Here is a 20601-nt window from a genome sequence, read left to right on the forward strand (position 1 = left end):
TGGATGGGGAGAAACAGACTCAAGCTCAATCCCTCCAAGACGGAGTGGCTGTGGATGCCGGCACCTCGATACAGCCAGCTGCAGCCGCGGCTGGCTGTCGGGGGCGAGTTATTGGCCCCAATGGAAAGGGTGCACAACTTGGGCGTCCTCCTGGATGGGCGTCGTTTGATGATCATTTGGCGGCCGTCTCCAGGAGGGCTTTTTACCAAGTACGCTTGGTCCGCCAGTTGCGCCCCTTCCTTGACCGGGATGCCTTATGCACGGTCACTCACGCTCTTGTCACTTCCCGTTTGGATTATTGCAATGCTCTCTACATGGGGCTGCCCTTGAAGTGCACCCGGGGGCTGCAGCTAGTGCAGAATGCAGCTGCGCGGGTAATAGTGGGAGCAACTCGTTGCTCCCATGTAACACCAATCCTACGCGGCTTGCACTGGCTTCCTGTAGTCTTTCGGGTGCGCTTTAAGATCTTGGTCACCACCTTCAAAGCGCTCCATGGCTTAGGACCCGGGTACTTACGGGACCGCCTGCTGTTACCTTATGCCTCCCACCGACCCGTACGCTCACACAGAGAGGGTCTTCTCAGGGTGCCGTCCGCCAAACAATGTCGGCTGGTGGCCCCCAGGGGCAGGGCCTTCTCTGTGGGAGCTCCTACGCTCTGGAACGAACTTCCCCCTGGATTACGTCAAGTGCCTGATCTTCGGACCTTTCGCCGTGAGCTAAAAACACACTTATTTATTCAAGCGGGACTGGCCTAATATTTTTAAATTTTAACTGGGGTTTTATCATCATTTTAGGGTTTGGAATTTTAAATTTTAAATTTTTAATACTGGCCATTTTTTTCTAATTTGCTCGGTTTTAAACTGTTGTTTTAATTGTATATTTTTTATATTTTTTATCTCTTGGCTGTACACCGCCTTGAGTCCTTTGGGAGAAGGGCGGTATAAAAATTTAATAAAACTAAAAAACTAAACTAAACTAGGTAACAGCATTAGGGCACTGATGGTGTTACCTAATTTGGGTAATGAAATGTCTACAAGAAAACAATTAAACTCGAAGAGCACAAAAACTCCCTCATCTCAATCCTGAGCTACAAATATTATACTATCGGTACCAATAGTTTCTGCCTGTCTGTTCAGACTTTTCTGGTCCCTTCTCTTAGGGAGGGTCCATCTACAGCGGGGATGGACTTATGGCCCACGGGCCAGATGCGTCATGCGCTGGCCATGCCCATGCCTGGTTTAGTGAAGGGGAAAAAAAATCACGATACATCATATGGCGCCACCATCATGATGCGAGTTTGACACCCCTGATCTACAGGATCCATGAAGAAAGACCTCCTTGACTGCCACCTGAAATCTTTTGAACAATAGTCCCCTCCCCCAGATATTAGCAGAGTAACAAAGTTGCAAGGGGCCTTGGAGGTCCTCTAACCCAACCTCCTGTTCAAGCAGGAAACCCTAAATAATTTTAGATGGTGGGACCAATCTCTTCTTAAAAACCTCCAGTGATGGAGCACCCACAGCTTCTGGAGGCAAATCGTTCCACTGATCAACTGTTCTAAATGTCAGGAGAGTTCTCCTTAGTTCTAGGTTAGTTTTCTCTTTCATTAGTTTCCATCCATTGCCTTCTGTTCTGCCTTCAAGTGCTTTGATATTAGATTGATCTTCACACTCCTGAGCTTTTGAAAAAGTATATGTGGCTTTTCCAACCCCACTTGGTATATTATCTTCCTCCTCTTTGAAGGGGAATATTGTTCTGTGAATCATTGCTAATGGTACTTCGGACATTTTAAATATTATTTTAGGTATTTTTAATCCTAATGTTAGATTGGAGGACAGGGAAAGGGCACAATGTTTGGATCAGACGTATGCAGGCAAAGCAGGAGCCCACTCAAACCTGCTTCCTTTTGGTCCCCACTCAAACTCGCACAGCAAAATAGGAAGCAAAGTTTGGAGTACATTTTGACAGCCTTGTCATTTTGCCTGCAGAGCTCATCAATTTTATCCTTGTGGGGGAATCACACATCCTCATTTACAATTGCAAGAGGACCTAATTTTGTAAAATTTTGAGGCCTAAGTATTTCAGCAAACAAATTAACTGAGCTCTGAAATCAAATAGGACCAGCTCTGCTTGTCACTTGAATGGGAAATCTCTACAGGAATATAGTAGGAATTGTGCCCTAGGATGGAAAGTTGAATCAAACCAATATTTTGAAATGACAAATCTGGCCTCCTTTGTTACAGAGAAAATTGCATGTACACCAGGAGACCTGCTTAAGTTGCAGGAAAATTTAGCTTATAGCTTAAACACACAGTAGTGGCCAAAATTGTGGAAACCTTTTGGGAAAAGTGTATTTTTGAGGTTTGATGACTAATAACACCACTGTTTTTGGAGTTTCGTGATAATGATATTCCACTGCTGGAATGGCCTGGGAATATCCCAGACCTTAACCCAATTGAAAATCTATGGAGCCGACCAAAGAAACTTGTTAGTCAGAAGCGACCCAGCAATAAAACCCACTTAATAGAAGCAATAATTCAATCTTGGTTTCACATTATAACAGCTGTAGAACTAAGACTTGCTTCACTCCATGGGAAGACATTGTAAGGCTGCAATTCATGCTAAAGGTTACCCAATTAAGTATTCACTGACATGGTGATAATTTTTGTATATCTCATTTTTTCCTATGTGTTTCACTTTTCTTCTTTATACTGTAACTGCTATTCTAATAGCAAATCCTTCCTAAAAGTTATTGCATTACATTCTTGATGAAATTATCTTTCCATTGATATATAATTTTATAGTACTATTAAAAAAAAGTGGTGTTATTAGCTAGTTATAGAAAATACACTTTTCCCAAAAGGTTTCCACAATTTTGGCCACTACTGTATTGGCTTCACTTTGAGGCCCGAATGTATCTTGTGCAGCTTTCTGATTAAAATGGCGGAACATTGCAGTGTTCATTTTGCTACTGAATGTTGGGAGAGCTGCCAAACAAAGCCAGGAAGACGGGGGGAAAAGTTAGTTTCGGATCTTCCTGGAGCTATTCAACTATAGTTTACCTACCTCGGTGAACTCCGGTCAATAAATGTATTGGAGAGACCCTTGTAGTTTTCTTGACAAAAAATGGGAAGTGGTTTGCTGTTGCTTTCTTCTTGGACAAATTTCTTCTTCTCTCCAACTAGTTTACAAATAGGTGGTCCCAAAATTCTCTGGTGAAATTCTGAAAGTCTCCCATTCAAACACTGAACAGACCAATCTCACTTAACGTTTTGGAACTGAACTAATAATTCTCGCTGAAATCAATGATGTTTATTTCTAAGGAAACACATATAACACCATACTGTAACTCTTAATGAAACTTATTAAAATTATCATTGATCAGGCTAAAACTAGATGAGTAGAAATCTATGTCAGGGATTCAAAGTATATGTGGCTTTTCCCACTCGCCTTGGTATATTAGTGCAGAGAAGAGCAACAAAGATGATTAGGGGACTGGAGGCTAAAACATATGAAGAACGGTTGCAGGAACTGGGTATGTCTAGTTTAATGAAAAGAAGGACTAGGGGAGACATGATAGCAGTGTTTCAATATCTCAGGGGTTGCCACAAAGAAGAGGGAGTCGGGCTGTTCTCCAAAGCACCTGAGGGTAGAACAAGAAGCAATGGGTGGAAACTAATCAAGGAGAGAAGCAACTTAGAACTAAGGAGAAATTTCCTGACAGAACAATTAATCAATGGAACAACTTGCCTGCAGAAGTTGTAAATGCTCCAACACTGGAAATTTTAAGAAAATGTTGGATAGCCATTTGTCTGAAATAGTGTAGGGATTCCTGCCTGGGCCGGGGGTTGGACTAGAAGACCTCCAAGTTCCCTTCCAACTCTGTTATTATGTTATGTTATGTTATTATCTTCCTCCTCTTTGAAGGGGAATATTGTTCTGTGAATCATTGCTAATGGTACTTGAGGCATTTTAAATATTATTTTACTTCCTTTCCGTCCTCCCTCTCCCAAAATCAAGATGATTATGTATTTATTCACTAGTTAAATCTGCTGGTACTATTCCTTCAGAGCATATTATCTCATGGGTGAGATGGTGTGTTTGTGTATTGGGGGAAAAATTTGCAAGGCAAGAATAACACAAAACAACAAACCTTGTAAAATCAGTTAACAAACAAGAGAACAAAAATGTAAATATTGAAAACAAAATCTTCCAAGGGGAATTAAATGTTCTTGAAACTTGTGAATAAAGAAATTTTCAGCTGATAGGAAAAGCTATGTGAAATGTGAGAACTGGTTTAATGTAGTAGCTAAGTTGCCAGGCTAAAAACTGGGAGACTGTGAAGTCTAATGCTCCCTTGGCATTAAAGTTGGCTGGGTGACTATGAGCCATTCATTCTCTCTCACCCTAACCTGGCTTGCAGGACTGTTATTGTGAGGCAAAGCAGGAGGCAGGAGGGTTAATTGTATACATTGCTTTAGTTGACCCAAATAAATGCCAGCAAAAAGTTAAATAAATAAATGAAAAGTCATTCAAGGAAGCACTATGCCAGTGATGTAGAACCTATGGCACGTGTGCCAGAAATGGCATTCAGAGCCATCTTTCTGGGCATGCCAGCCATCACCCATTGTTCTTCTGAGTTCCAGTGTGCCTGCCAGCTGGTCTTCATGTGCGTGGGAGCACTGGAAACCAGAAGAGCCTCAGAAACCAGAAGAGCCAAACAGGAACCTCAGCACCGGGAAGCTGAGGTTCCTGTTTCCGGCACGTGCACGTGGGACGGCCAGCTGGTTTTTGCATGCACATGTGTGCCAGAAACAGGAAGATCATATGGACACCAGAATTCTTAAAGGCAGAAAGCAGCCCCAGTCTTCCTGTTACAAGAAAACAGCCTCAAGCAGAAGCCTGCAGTCTTCAGAGATGGATATTTTGTACCCATTAAGAAAGCCAGGCCATATATTCATAAATAAAACACCTTCAGCCACAGCTCTCACAGAAGACTGGAGCTGATGGGATTAAAAAGTAGAAAAACAAAGACTCCTAAAATTTACATTACACACCCAGCTCCAAGGACAGGGCATGACCTCCCAGTGTCAGTCCTGGAAGCCATCTTTTACTTTGGATCTTCAGGGCTGCCACATTTAGTGCTGTGTGAAACTGGGAAGGGGGATTGTATGGAGTTGGAGAGATATCTAGCCATAATAACATTCTTTTCCCTGAGAGTCAAGGACATCCTGCCCTTCACCCTGGAGTGGTGGGACTAGGAGGCATCTCCAGTTGGGACGGTGTCTTGATTGGACCATGTGATGGACATGTGGGTGCTGGGGTAGGGACTTGGACTTTCTTTTGGGTGGGGAAAACCAGGAAGCTTTCAGAGTCGGGTTTTCCCAGATGTGCCAATATGACATCTCTAATAAAATGGAACTTTGAGGAACTTCTAGCCTTGGAGTCTTCTTTGGTTGGGAGTGTTACTTGGAACACCCAGCTACAATGGGAGTCAGGTGACAATAATTAGAATATTGAAAAGGCACACTCAAGCACAGATCAAAGTATATTTCAAACGAACAGGCATCTCAAACAAAAAACCCCAAAGAATGTATAAAAGCCCACCTATCGCAACCCCACTTAGTCAGCCACTCCAGAAGCATGCTGCTGTCACTGAAGTTTCTGGCATCCAAATAAACAGAGATCTTAACTGCAGCCAGCCTCCATTTTATTTCCAGCATCTTTCTCCTGGCTTGGAACCAGATCGGATTTTTCTTCCAACAATATCATGCCAGCAACTTAGATATAAGGAGTCAGTTGAAATTCAGCTCTTATCAAAGAGTTGGGTCACACATGTAAAAGTAGTCCTGACGTACAAACATTCATTTAGAAACTGTTCAAAATTGCAGTGACAGTGAAAAATGTGTTTTACAACAAGTCCTTGTACTTACAACCATCAAAGCATCCCCATAGTCATGTAGGAACTTAAAACCCACCCCTTTCCTAGAAAAATGAAATATTTTAGGAAATATTAAGAGGGCAGAATATTTTCCCTAAAAGGGAGGCAGAAACTCAGCCTCCCCACCTTTGTTAATGGGCCATAAACAAGCCAGTCCATTCTACATAACAAAGATCTACGTCCTTCAGGCAGAGGCATTTAATTGCCTTTCGTTGCATCACCCATCAAGATTCAACCAAACTTAACATAGAGACAACCTAAAAGGCTAGCTATGACCTCTGAGAGCAACCAATCAGGATACTCTTCCTGTGCCCCAGGAAGTTTAAAACCAGAGAGGGTATAAAACCTAGGGACTCTCAGCATCTCTTCCCTCTTTTTGCTCAAGATCTCCAAGCCATGTGATCCTGTTCATCAATAAACCTTCTTTCCAAGCAACTTCCATGAATCCAGTGTCTTTTTTCCCCACTTGGAACTGAACTCAGAAGGATATTTCTTCCAACAGTCACATGATCAAAGTTCATGCGCTTGGCTACCGCTACTAGTGTATATCTACAATGGTCCTAGGGTCATGGGATTGCCATTTGCCACTTCCCCAGGGGGCTTCTGACAAGCAAAGTCAACCGAAGCCAAATTCACATAATCAGATGAGTCCCTTAAGAACTGCCACGATTCCCTTAACAATTATGGCAAAAAAAATAATAATCATAAAATTGGAGAACAACTGATTTTTTTAAAAAAACAACCCTTGTTTCGCAACAGAAATTCTTGTCCCCATTGTGAGCTAACTGCATTAGAACCGAGCAGAATATTGCAAACCATCAAGAAGGAGTTTGAAAAACTGAGAGGTCTCCTCAGTGGTGAAATCCCAAAAAAATTTATTACCGATTCTGTGGGCATGGCTTGGTGGGCATGGTGTAGCTTGATGGGCTTGGCAGGGGAAGGATACTGCAAAATTTCCATTCCCACCCCACTCCTGGGGAAGGATATTGCAAAATTTCCATTCCCACCCCACTCTGGGGCCAGCCAGAGTTGGTATTTACCAGTTCTCTGGACTACTCAAAATTTCCGCTATCGGTTTTCCAAACTGCTCAAAATTTCCACTATCTGTTTTCCAGAACCTTTTTTATTTTATTTTTTATTTTGTCACAACAGTATACACAAGCATCAATATAAAGCAACAACATATCATATAAGCATACATATGAGCAAAAGTATGCAACAACTATTTGATATAACCTGTCAGAACCTGCTGGATTTCACCCCGGGTCTCCTCGATCTGAATGATATCCAATATAGGATACAGAAAAATGAGGATACATGTTTGGAGAAACTTTGGGGCTGGATATTATTACACCCAAACAAACTCTGCACTTACAGCAGTCTCTCAGTCTGCAGATCAGCATTACAGGAACACCCCCATTTTCAGTGCATGTGCCAGATTCTTAGGGTGAAGGAGTACTCCTGGGCAACGGTTACATTTGCAAAGGCTCACTGAGAATTTTAGGGTTCAGAACATGCTAGAAAATGGCTTCTCAGAATGAGTGCTCTTGCTATCGTAGCTTTGTTGCCTTGGCAGGGCACTATACGGCATTTTCAATCACCCGCAATGAGAGCAAACTCCTTCCATACTGTCCTGAATCAATGGCACTGGGAGAAATCTGAAACTAGAAACGTGCCCTGACATGCCTGCCAGCATAAAAGCAGCCCGGGGAGATCTCCAGAGAGCAATTGAGCCAGCTGCACTTAGATACCGAAGAAGCATTTGACACGTTATGCAGACATATAGTCACACCATAAGCGCTAGAGACTCTAATACCCATTCTTCCCTAAGTTATTTGGAAGCCTGATTATATCTCACCTCGTTGACCCCAGTTATAGCTTCTGAGTCTTCTTTAACGGAGCTTATTTTGCAAGTCATGTTGTTATTTTTCAAATGTGGCATGAATAGTTCGATGTATTTTCCTTTTTGGTTTGCAATGATTATCATTGAAGAGATCTTTCTCCTTCTCCCACATCCTTTCCTAACTCTTTTGTGTTTTTGGAGCTCAGAGGCTGGATCTGCTACACACAGCCTTGTTTTTACTGCTTTCAGAAAGTGCTGATGTATAAGACAAGTGGGCAAAGCGAACCCTTCAAAGTGCTACCCTGAGCTAATTTACAGCTGCAGGTAACAGCCATATGTATGTCTAGTGGGATCCTGGGAAGACGAGTTTCCTCTGCTTTGTGTTTTCCCTGGAAGTTAAAATTGGCAACCACAACTTCAAAGCAGGTGTGAAAGCAACCACTATGGTATATGTGCTAAGAATGTATTTTACTGTTCTCAAGGAGATAAAAAAAAATTAGGTCAGTTAACAATCTAAATAGTCCATCTTATTTAAAATTCCTTGAATACCAATTGCTCCATGAACACCAACCAGCATTCAGAAGACACAACAACAACTCCTCAATCTCTACAAAATGTGGACAAACTCAACCATAATCACAACTGGGAAACTGTGAGCTTCCTAGACCAGGGGTCTCCAACCTTGGCAACTTTAAGACTTGTGGACTTAAAGTTTGCTTTGCTGGCTTGAGGAACTCTGGGAGTTGAAGTCCACAAGTCTTAAAGTTGCCAAGGTTGGAGACCCCTGTCCTAGACCAAGCTAAATCTAAAACCTCTAAGAAATTCCTGGAAGCTTGGCATTTGGACAAATAATCCATGAATATGCCATAAATAAACCACAAGCAATAAACCATATTTATCTGCCATTCAAAAGCAATGATTTTTTTAAAAAGTTAAGAAGAAAACAAAAAGTTCAGAACATATTCTTTCCAACACCCAACACTCAGATAAGCAAGGATTAACACCTAGGAAACAACCAGGAAGAAAACAATAGCCTAATCAAGAAACTATCAAGAAGAAAACCACACTCCTACTAAAACTAGCAGGGCAAGCTACTGTTTATAAACAAGGAGGAAACCCCACACTCACTGGCACTGATGATGTTCTCTAGTTGGGTAATGAAACATTTGCAAGCAAATAACCATGATCAGAGAGTACCAAGGATTCCATAGTTCAACCCTGGGATATGTGTGTTTTCTTCTATTGGATACACTTTTATTTTTTGGGAAAAAGAAGAGATGTGCATTTCATCCTGGATTTAAAGATGAAATAACACTCTTATTACTGGCTGGAAAAAAAAACACTAATTGGTTTTAGTTCTTTGTGCTCAGTTATTGGTCACAAAGGACTGATTGATGAGGAGTTCTTTATTAGCTCACAAGTATATATAGTTGGAAGGTAGTCAAAACAACCTAGATCAGCCTTGAGTGCATTTTAGTGGAAGTGCCATTAATGTAACCCCAAGCTCAGTTTTATGATTCTTGCACGCCCCACTTCCAGCCCTAGATCCCACCACTGAGATTTGGTGCCAAATTACCCAATTACAACAAAGCAATTTCCTTTTGTTTTTTGGCAGGAAAGAATGACAATGAAGAATAGGGTAGTATTTGACAAGCTTAGCAGAGTTACTAGTATATAAAATAGCCCTCTGAACAAAGGAATGAACATTTTAGTTGTGTTGCCTTTGGAGATCTTAGCATGCCACTGTCTTACCTCCTTCATTTCTCAATGCTAATTGATATCTCTGAAACTTAGCAAAGAAGATTATTGGCATAATGATAATTGTAGCTGTTTATTAATTGATCTGGCAAGTGAGATACTTTGCATGTTAAAAAGGAAAGAACAGTGTGAAAATCTAAATCTACCATTCATGAATCATCTATTCTAGAGAAATTTCTTGATATGGAGAAGGGGTGCAAGAGACAAAAATGTTGGTGGCTTAAAGATGGAGTGAAGGTTACGGTAGATTTGAATTGGTGGTGCATTTTGGAGCTTGTTGTATTGCTACTGAAATAGTGTATGCCTTCATGTCAAGACCTTGCATGTAGCAGAAAACAATGTATTTTATCTGATACTTGTTCACTGGATGTACTTACATCTCATTAAGGAACTGGCATTCCTAAACTTGCTTGAAGTCAAATGCTTAAACCCAATTCTCTCTATGCTTATTTGGTTTGTTATTTGTTCAACTGAGGTCAGCGAGACTTGCTCACCAGAATTGCAAATATGATGTCCATATTGTCAGTATAAATATAAGAGAGGAGAGGAAAGGACAAGTAAGAAAGAAGAAGAGACTGGACAGTGACTTGTCTGAGATTGTATAGGTTCTACTGCTTGAGCAGGGGGCTGGACTAGAAGACCTCCAAGGTCCCTTCCAGATTCTATTCTATTCTATTCTATTCTATTCTATTCTATTCTATTCTATTCTATTCTATTCTATTCTATTCTATTCCTGCTTTTAAACTGTTGGCATCAAATAAATGTAACAATGCAAAAATTGTTCATTAAAGAAAGCCCTCATGGTAGAGTATGATCAGAGCGGAAGAAAGAAGGCACTAAGTTTTATCCCCTCACTCCAGAGATGTCCATACATACTGTACTGATAAGACCATACTTAGAATACTGCATCCAGTTCTGGTCACTGTGATACAGAAAGCATTTTGAAGCAAGCCCTAGAAAGAATGCAGATAAGAACAACAAAGATGATAAGGGATCTGGAGGAGAAGCCATATGATGAACGGTTGAGGGAATTCATATGCCTAGTCTAACCAAGAGGAGGGTTAGAGATGATATGATAGGAGTCTTCCACTACTTGAGGAGTTTGGCACAGAGAAAGGGTCCAAAGCACCTGAGAGTAGGAGAAGAAGTAACAGATAGGACATCATCGAAGACAGATCCAACCAAGTACTAAGGAAAATTTTCCTGACAGTGAGAAGAACAGCTCTGAAAGTTGTGGGTGCTTACTGAAGGTTTTCAAGAAGAATTTGGACAGTCATTGATCCAGAATGGTATAGGGTATCCTGCTTGAGCAGGAGGTTAGAATAGAAGAACTCCAAGGCCCCTTCCAATCCTATTATTCTATGTACGATGTCCTTCACTATTTCAAAATTAAAATACAATAACATGTCTTGCAAAATTAACCAGTTTTTCCTCTTGTTGATCTGAGGAAGAGAGATGTTTACAAGTTTTAGCAACTTTTTTCCATTTAATGGGAAATAAACTACAGTTCATTTTGACTGGCTTATGTTCATTTTGTAAAAAACCAGTATTTAGCATAAGTACTAAGTACAAAGTACTTCTCTCTTTCTCCATTCTGTCTGTCTGTCTGTCTGTCTGTCTGTCTGTCTGTCTGTCTCTCTCTCTCTCTCTCTCTCCATTCTCTCTCTCTCTCCAGTCTCTCTCTCCATACTCTCTCTCTCTATCCATTCTCTCTCTCCAGTCCTCTCTCTCCCCCATTCTCTCTCTCCCTCTCCATTTTCTCTCTATATATACATTCTCTCTCCATACTCTCTCTCCCTCTCCATTCTTTCTCTCCCTCTCCATTCTCTCTCTATATATACATTCTCTCTCCATACTCTCTCTCCCTCTCCATTCTTTCTCTCCCTCTCCATTCTCTCTCCCCATTCTATCTCTCCATTCTCTCTTCTCTCTCTCTCCATTCTCACTCTCTCCATTCTCTCTCTCTCTCTCTCTCCATTTTCTCTCTTTCTCTCCATTCTTTCTCTCTCCATTCTCTCTCTCCATACTCTCTCTCTATCTCTCCATTCTCTCTCCATTCTCTCTCGCCATTCTCTCTCTCTCCATTTTTTCTCTCTCTCTCCATTCTCTCTCTTTCTCTCTCGATTTTCTCTCCAGAACCCTTTTTGAAGCAACCATACTGAAGTAACCACACATTATCCACACATCAGCTGCAGCACACTTTAACTATTGCAATATCCCGTAAGCAGAGCGACTCTTGAAATGCATTCTGAGTCTGCAAATGATGAAATACGTGCTAGCTAGGCGGCTTATGGGGATCATGTGATGCTTTTTCTGAAAGATCAGAAGTAGCTTCTAGTGGCCTTCAGAATATTGGTATTGACCCATCAGCTCACATAGCATTCACTGGAAGCTTCTCCAAGATCAGGAAAGTCTTCTGTTATGTTCAGAATATTGGTATTGACCCATAAAGCTCTTAATACCTTCAGGATTAACCATCCATAGATCTGCCTTTCCTGCTATGAATTTTCCTGGATACTAAAATCAGCAGGAGAGGAGGCCTTCACTTCAAAAGTGAAGATCACCTTTCTATTAGGAACTTGTCTGTGTGGTATGCAGGAAAGGTTGCCTGGCTCCTAGGAGGTGGAAGATCTGATTTGTCTATGTTTTATTTTAATTCAGATATTGGCTGTTAATGTTGTTTTAATTTATATTTTGTGTTTCTTTTCATTTCGATTGTTTTAATTGATAAGTTAGATGACTTTGTCATAGCTCCAAACCTGGTGCTTAAAAAGGAAACACAGGGCAGAAATTCAATAAAGGAAAAAGAAAAAAAACCAATATTGAATCAGTTTTGGGAGCACATAAATGTCAACAGTCTTGTTTATGGTTAATAACTTAATTGCAAACATTCACATCTGCATGAAAGGTGTGTGTGTGTGTGTATTTATGTATAGGAGAGAGAGAAATTCACAGCATTATCATTTGACTGCCAAGAATTATTTTGGATCTCCAATTTAATATATAACAGTGATGGTTCCAAAAAAAAAAGAGAGAGAGAGAGAGAGAGAAATTATCTGGGCACCTTCTAGAGATTGTTGGCTATACTTATTTTTAGATAACTAAGGGCCTGGTTATTGACATACCTGCACAAAGCTAGAATTGCCAACATTTAAACACGGATCAGTTTTTAATCGTTCGCAAACCATGTACCCGTTTGGGGGACAATGCGGAAGGTCTAGCAGGGTGAAGAAAAAGAGGGCTGGTGTCCTGATCTGGTTATTGTGTCAACTTATACATTCAGAGAGTTACTGGTTTCATTGAGCAACACTCCTTTGATCGGATGCACCAAAACTCCTTGCTTTCCCTCTGATAAAGAGGGAAAATAACACCATAATTATCCCTCCGTCTCTCTCTGCAAAGTGGCACAGGACCACTGGTGATATTAAGGAAGGGGCGTTGTGTATTTCTCGGGGGGGGGGATCTGTAGCCACCCTCAAATGCCAAGGCATTCTCTAGGGAAAAAGCTGAGGAGTCCATTCTGCACACTCCTTTCCCTGATGACTAATTGGGTTACCTCTCTCCCCCCTCCTGCCCCCCCCACTCTTCCCTCCTCTCCCGCCCCACCCCAACGTTGCCTGGTCACATTTTGAACTGCCGACGCTTTCCTGCCCATGCTCAGCCTGCTTCCCCGGGGTTTTCCCCTCCCTTCTCTCTGATGCTGCGGGGAGGAGGGAGAACCCCCTGGCTGCTGGCTGGCTGGCTGGCTGGCAGGCAGGCACACACCGAGTGGCAGAAATGCTCAACCCTGCCCGTCTTTAAAAAGCAGCTTTCGGCGGGTGTGGAAAGCAGGAGAGTTGAGCCGGTGAGGCAATCCGGGGCTGCTGGTTACCGTCAAGGGGGTCGTGTCCCTTTAAGAGATGCGAGACTTTCACCGAACCCGGGGATATATATTAAAACAGGCAATCGGCACCGGGTATTGCCAGGCTGGGCTTTAGCCTAACAGTACCTTATCTGCTTTTACTCCGGCGCGGAGTACCTTGGAGAGCGAGCGATTGAGCGAGCCCCTGTCTGTCATTCAACGGCCGCCGCTCTTCCAGCTGAAGTGTCCGGGAAGCCACGCATGATCTCCAGATCACTCCAAAGGTCTCCTCAAGCCAGAAGGGCGACGCTCGGGAGAGTGATTTAAAGGTGAAATGACGGGGGTTTTCCGTCCCACCAACCTTGGCTACTTTTATGACAGCCTGTGAGAGACCCGGAGCAGAGACGAGCCAGCTTGGATGTCTCTCTAACAGTTGGACGGAGGAGTCCGGCCAGCCACACTGTGGTGGGGCAGGAAAGAGAGAGAGAGAGAGACGCCGACCAGTCCATCCGAGACGCCTGGGGTTGCCTTTGGTCTTCAGGAGAAGACATCCCGAGGGGGAAGAAAGAAAAAAAAAGACCATTCTTTTGCTTGCCCCGGAGGGCTGAAGCGGATTTCTATCGCCCCCCACTGTGGTCCATCCAAATGGATTTGAAAAAGTGTTAAAATCTTTCCAATGTATGCTTCCAGAGCGCTCTGCTTTGGCTTGCAGTACTCAGGTAAGGCAGCTTTTTCGGAGACTTCGGAGGCAGCCGAGCGCAAACCGGGGAAGAGCTTCCTCCGCCCGTAGCTTGCGAGGGGTTTTGCTGGGGTTAGGAACCCCATCTCTAGGAAACAAGAATCGGGCAGGTTTGGGGAGGAGTGGAGGGGAGGGAGAAGGCGAAGCATTCCTCAGGAAAGGCAAAGAACTGGGGCGATTTCCAGAAGATAAAAGTTCATTAAAATGATGGCCTCCCCCCCTCCCCTCTCAAGATGGATGTTGGGATGCTGAAACTGGAAGGGGGGGGGGACAGATAAAGGGGAAGGGGATTTAAAATAATGTCTTCCATGTGGTTCAAAGATCATGGTAAGGTGAGAGAGGCTCTTTGTGTTCTTCCTACCACCGCTTTTTCCTTCTTCTTTTGCTCACTGCTTAGTTGGTGAAATAATAATAATAATAATAATAATAATAATAATAATAATAATAATAATAATAATAATAATAATAATAATAATAATAATAATAATAATAATAATAATAATAATAATAATAGTTTAATAATAGAAGTGTTCGACTAGTGATCTGTGATACGAAATCCAGCATAATTATCTCGTTTGCTGTGTATACTGTCATTTTGTATAAATAAAGTAATAATATAATCTAGGACGCTGGCAGCAACCCATATCAAACATTAGCACCAGTCAATGATATTTGTGATGCCTTTTTGAATGTTCAGTTGATTTGAGTTTCAAGTTTAATGAATAAAGTAAATAATAATAACAATAATAATAATAAAGTTCAGGTTGAATTAGAGCACTTGAAGGATGGAAGACTCCACTGACGCGCATCTTTTTCTTCCTTTAATGTTTGTTGATGTCATGAGTGAACCCCTCCCTTGCAAAGCAGGGAGGGGGGAGGAAGACCACTCTTTAAATCGATCCGGTTCTGCATGGGTTTGGATACAATGATTGTAGGATCGCAGGATGCTTTGTTCTGGGGGTGGGTAGGTGGGGTGGGGGGGGGGAGGCTGTAAAGAAGGAAGCAGAAAGAGAGAGAGAGGGTCTTTCATTTGGAGTGAAGTGAAAGTCAGACAGAGAAAATGAATGAATGAATGAATGAATGAAAGAAAGAAAGAAAGAAAGAAAGAAAGAGAAAGAGCTGTGAAGCTGTAAAGTAAACTGCTATTTACTTGGACAAGTATAGTAGATAGGCAGAGAAGGCAATTTAAATGGCAGCTGCTGGAGACAATCGTCTCTTGCCATTTTGCAATATTAAGTGTCTCCTTTAAGAAGTTGGGCTTGAGCTGTCCTCTTTCCGACCAACAGCCTTTTACAGCTATCATTGTTAAGTGATGCTTAAAAATAGTTAATCGCAAAAACATAGTTACATCTCGGCTTGACATTGACACACTGCAGTGGATCAGATCTTTTCTGCTTAACCAAAACAGAAGGGTGATTCTTTCTCCCCCTTTCTCATTTTAGCCTTAGTCTTAACTGCCTCCAAATTAATCCTGAAGAATCGAAGGGGGTTTCTTGGAGTCTGGAAATCTTTTCTCCCCCTCGTCTTCAAAAAAAACCCCAATGCTCCACTGATTGGGTTATTAGAAAGAAAATGCTATCTTGTCATTGGCTGAGTAAGGACTGTGCCTGTGGTTTGATTAATTTGGCAATGTGAAAAGCAACAGAAGGAGTTGCTTGAAACGCTGGACAGTGCACGGAATAGCCAACACTTGGCAGGCATCGAAAGCATTGCAGAGAGGCTGTGAACTTTATGCATGCATTCACACGCACACGTACACTTTTACACGGAGACCATCTGAACCATACAATCGTTGATGCCACAAAAATGAAATCAAGGGTTCACAAACTGGGCCTTGACAAAGAAGGATCTTACATTTTGGGAATGAGCATGCCATTCACACTAATGCTCTTTTCTGTTAGTTGCCAAAGGGCACACAAATGAGTTTTTGTGTTAGGTGAATTTAGATAAAACACAAGGTTGGAGAAAGGTGGTGGCTTTGCTTTGTTAAAATGGGGGAAGGAAGCATATGTTTCTGAGAAACCGTTCCTTTGCTTGGCAGACCAGATGATAATAAAATTTTAATGGCCTGAGAGTTGAGCCTGATGCAGTTAAGTATGATACTGAAAGGTATCAGAATTCCCAGACTGGCCAGGGAGATTATACACAATAACTTTCAGCCGTACAGCTAGTATTTTATGAAGCTTTGAGATTGTACTTTGATGTATGTAAATGGAAGAGTTAGTGCCATAATAAGCAATCCTCAATAGCAAAAAGGATGTTATGTAGGAGTGATACTCCCATTTCCTGTTCAACAGAATGTAACAAGGAGAAAATAGCCTCCAATGTATTCCTTGTGCTTCTTCCTGCTGCTGTGTGGAATAACTCTTGAAAATGAGAGTTATCCTTTCAGACAGTTGACTGTCAACTGTGCATACCCACAACAGAAATGAAAGGAAATGTTAGTGTCACTTATAGTGGATGATTGAAAACCCAGAGGTATAATCCTGCAAAGTATAAATGGCATAAGTATAAATGGTTAAAATAAATAAATAAACTTAGCAAGGCATGAATGTCTAATCTTCTGCCTTCAAGTGTGCCCTCCGGAAGACCAGCACATATTAGTGTGACTTTTATAATTCAAGCCAAGCTCATCAGCAGCAGCTTGGCTTCCACTAGCCCTGGGCTTCTTTGACAAATAAATTTCATTTATGCTCCTGAATTATTTAAAGTTGATGTAGAAGCAGGTCTCAAGGTCTCTTGAATATGCTCTTTGATATATGAAAACCACAGCCTGGATGAAAGATGGGAAGAAGAACTAATAGAAGGTGATCCTGCTTGGTGAGAATGCTAACTCTTCCCTTCCGTTCCCTTCCCTTCAGAGAATGGCCATGGTCTCTGCAATGTCCTGGGTCCTGTATTTGTGGATAAGTGCCTGTGCTGTACTGCTCTGTCAAGGGTCCCTTCAGCAAACATTTCAGCAGCATCAGCATCTGCCCAGACCAGGTAAGATTATTCACAGTGGAGACTGCTAGAGATGCCAGAGTAGGCCTGTGAGTATGGATTATGTGCAATCAGGTCACATTTTTTAAAAAAATCTGATAATGTAGGCAACTCAATGTTTGCTCGTCTGGAAGGGAAGTACAACACTTTCTTTAGGTTGTGTATTTGTGTTTTTCTCTTTCTCTCTGTGACTTCTTTTTCCCACTTTACATTGGAAGGTCACTGTGGGTAACTCATGCCGTTTACAATTCTGTCTTTACTTAATGCACTGTGATATATGTGGAGGTGGATAGAAAATCAACCTTATTAAAAGTCACAGGTTACAGAGCTTAAGGTATAGCTTTTATTGGCTGGGGAGTGGGCAACTGAGGCATTAGATCCCTGTATTAAAAACAAATATCCACAAAGGGACCGGTGCCTAAATTGTGGGTCTGGGAAAGGTAGGAAAGACCAAGGAGAAAGCAATATCTTTCCCAGTGGGTATATTTTAACACCTTGGAGGACCTGTCAGAGAAAATATAAGCATATATTATACATGATATGCATATTCTTAGTTCTATTTGTATACCATTGTACCATTTAGACTTACACCCTGCTAAGTGAGTCTATAGTTGCAGCTCAAATCATCTTTTGGTGACCCTTTACTTTAATCCCCATGCTGTAAAAATATTTGTTCTCCCAAAATGATGGCACGGAGTGTGAACAACAGTGAGCCATTGCCTGAATTTGTCACAGATGGTGATTTATGGTCATTCAATGAGAAGTATTTCTAAAGATGCTTGGAGATTGAAGGAAGGAAAAGGATATTTGTGCTGGAAATAGAAATTGATTAAGGTAAGATTGAGTTTAAGGCATTTCATTACAATCCTATTTCTCAAGTGGAGATCAACTATGCAATATTTCAAGGCTGACGGTTTGTTTGGGACTTTCTTCATGGCTTATGATTCAGGAAATGATCAATCATAATGATCTATATAAGGCCACTCTATTGGAAGTTTGGCTTTGGAAAGAAGGGCTTAGGAAAACAAAATGACGATGGTGGGGCTTGTTTGTTTGGGCTTTGTTGTTCCAAGATGACATGACGTGATACCATTTTAAAATCTACTCTCAAAGATCAGGTCTAAATGTATGAGGATGGATGGATGAAAACATGGGCTCATACAGTGTGGACTGAGAATTTAATGTAGGATTCAACTTCAGACTTCACTGAATCTCTGATCCAAGATGGAATAGTCTGTGAAAGAATGACTAACAATAATTCATAAGGACAATAGAAAAACGATTGATTGAAGACTTTTCCTAGATAAGCCCAAAAATGACAAGTTGCACTAGAGCACTCATTTTCTCGATTGAAACATTACTAGTACATCCATCATTTGAATAGAGGAGAAAATAATAATGGATTGCATTTGATGTATTCAGTTTTAAGCTTTAAACATTGATTGTTCATGTACAACTTTCTACCTTTACTGATTAAAATGACAATTATTAGGCAAACTGTTTAGATGCTTTCCTCTGGAAGAACATTAAAAGAAGTATACCAAACGCCTATAGATAAGGAAAAGTGGTCTCTGTCCTATGGCATTGATGACGACACAATGGATTAGCAAGTCTATAAATAATAATTTACAAAACATCGAAAAGGAAAATGGGATCTCATTTTTGCACGATCAGGTGAAACAAGTGACATGAGAGAGAGAGGGAGGGAGGGAGGGATAGAGAGAGAGAGGGAGATAGATAGATAGATGAGGGATAGATATCCCTGTGGCTTGGAGTATTTGCCTAAGCTTGAAAAATTGCCTCCTTTATTGAAGTAGAAAAGAATGGCATAGAATGCATACAGAATGTTGACGAAATGGGAAATATGACACGTCTTTCGCAGCGGCTGTGATATAGATGGAGTGAAGATTTTACAACTGTCTCATCACCTACTTAGAAACAGCAGAGCTGTTCCTCTTGTGAGACTTTGAAGCAGTCAGCCTGCACCCTACATGAGTAAGATTGATGGTGTTCTGATCCAAGGCAACCAATTTCAGTCTCTCAAGAAATAATCCACTACTCTGACAGATGAGTGGAATTTGACAGAAATGCTCACGATGGTTTCACATTGCTACAAGTCTGTAGAGGGCAAGGCTCCAAGGAACCTCTAGAAAGATACAGCTGCATGGTTTGTTTGTTTGTTTTGAGAAGGTTCTGTTGGCGTAATGTGGAAATTGTGCACACAGACACATGCACATTGGTGATCTGACTGGATAATGCATGTGGGAGATATACCCAGCAAAGAATGAAAATATGCTAATGATGAAAACGAGCAGAGGTTTTTAACATATTCAGCTTTGTCTCCAAGCATTTGCTATTTTTCAGACAGATATTATTAGGAATTCATCATTTACTCTGAGTTAGCCACTTTGACTTAGCTACTGTTTAAGGAAGATTGAAACACTACAGCAAGGGGGAAAAAGGGGGATTAAAAATCAGACAAGTTGGATAAATAGATAATTTTTCTAATGTGTGACTGTTGTTTTATGACACTTCACTGTTTTTAATAGAATAAAACCAGCCATAATTGATTGTCAACTATATCTCCTCCTCCATTGTCATGTGCTACAATATTTCATTGCTAGTTTATAATCATTGTCAGGGTCCCTAATTTATAAGAGGCAAGAGCCTTTCCAAACAATCGAATTTGGGAGTAGAACTATCAAAGCGCAAAGAAATGGAAGAAAACAACTTGTCTTCTGCATCCTTGCCTCTGTAAATTAAAGATCAGTGTATAGCATGTTAAATATTATCAAATGTAAACAACTTCTATTGTTCTTGAACTGAACTGTAAATGGGATTCATAAACATGGGTTAACTTTTATTTTTTTTAAAAAAAAAAACCTGAAAGGTTATTATAGCAAAATTGGAGCACAATGTTCAGTTGTTTTAATTAAATTGTATTGGCACAAAGACATCTAGGGCATGCTTGATAGTTTCTACTTCTGCTCTCAAAAAACAAGCTTAGATGGGGGATTTTCATGATGAAACACCTGCTGTTTCAATTCCATGGCTCCCCTGTAGTGGTTTTGTTGGTCCTCTTTAGCACCTGGCTTTCTGTTGGATCTAGCCAACCTTTCTCTTCAATCCTGAGTCCATTGAATTGGAAACAAAAAAGTACTTAAAGGGAATTCAAGAGAGAGAGAGAGAGAGAGAGAAAGAGAGAGAGAAATGGGAAGGGTCACTACAGGCATCATTTTCTTGGTTTGCTTAGCACATGCTAGCTTCAAATACTTGTAATGCAGTTTTGATGTACAACATCTGCTGCAAAAAGTAGGAATTAATCTTTTTTGCTTTCACTTTCTTACCAATGTGAAAACAACGTGACAGTTCATTACTACTCTTCAGCACTGGCAGGCTTTGCTTGCCCAGTACATTCACTCATAAGTACCTGAAGTTTACCCGTTTTGCTTGATTTTCTGAGGTTGCAGAATATACCGACACTCCAAGAAATCATA

General features: G+C 41.2%; 1 protein-coding gene across 1 annotated transcript in view; it reads left to right on the forward strand.

Moving 5' to 3' along the window:
* Nucleotides 1-13898: 13898 nt before the first annotated feature.
* Nucleotides 13899-20601, forward strand: part of TAFA1 (TAFA chemokine like family member 1) — a 527326-nt gene continuing 520623 nt past the window's right edge. The window contains exons 1-2 of the mRNA XM_058173044.1: nucleotides 13899-14102; nucleotides 16984-17107. Of these exons, the coding sequence (XP_058029027.1) occupies nucleotides 14064-14102; nucleotides 16984-17107 (163 nt within the window). The 5' untranslated portion in view covers nucleotides 13899-14063. The remainder of the gene's footprint in view (nucleotides 14103-16983; nucleotides 17108-20601) is intronic.

This window comes from Ahaetulla prasina, chromosome 2, assembly GCF_028640845.1.
Source record: "Ahaetulla prasina isolate Xishuangbanna chromosome 2, ASM2864084v1, whole genome shotgun sequence".
In the NCBI taxonomy this organism is placed as follows: domain Eukaryota; kingdom Metazoa; phylum Chordata; class Lepidosauria; order Squamata; family Colubridae; genus Ahaetulla; species Ahaetulla prasina.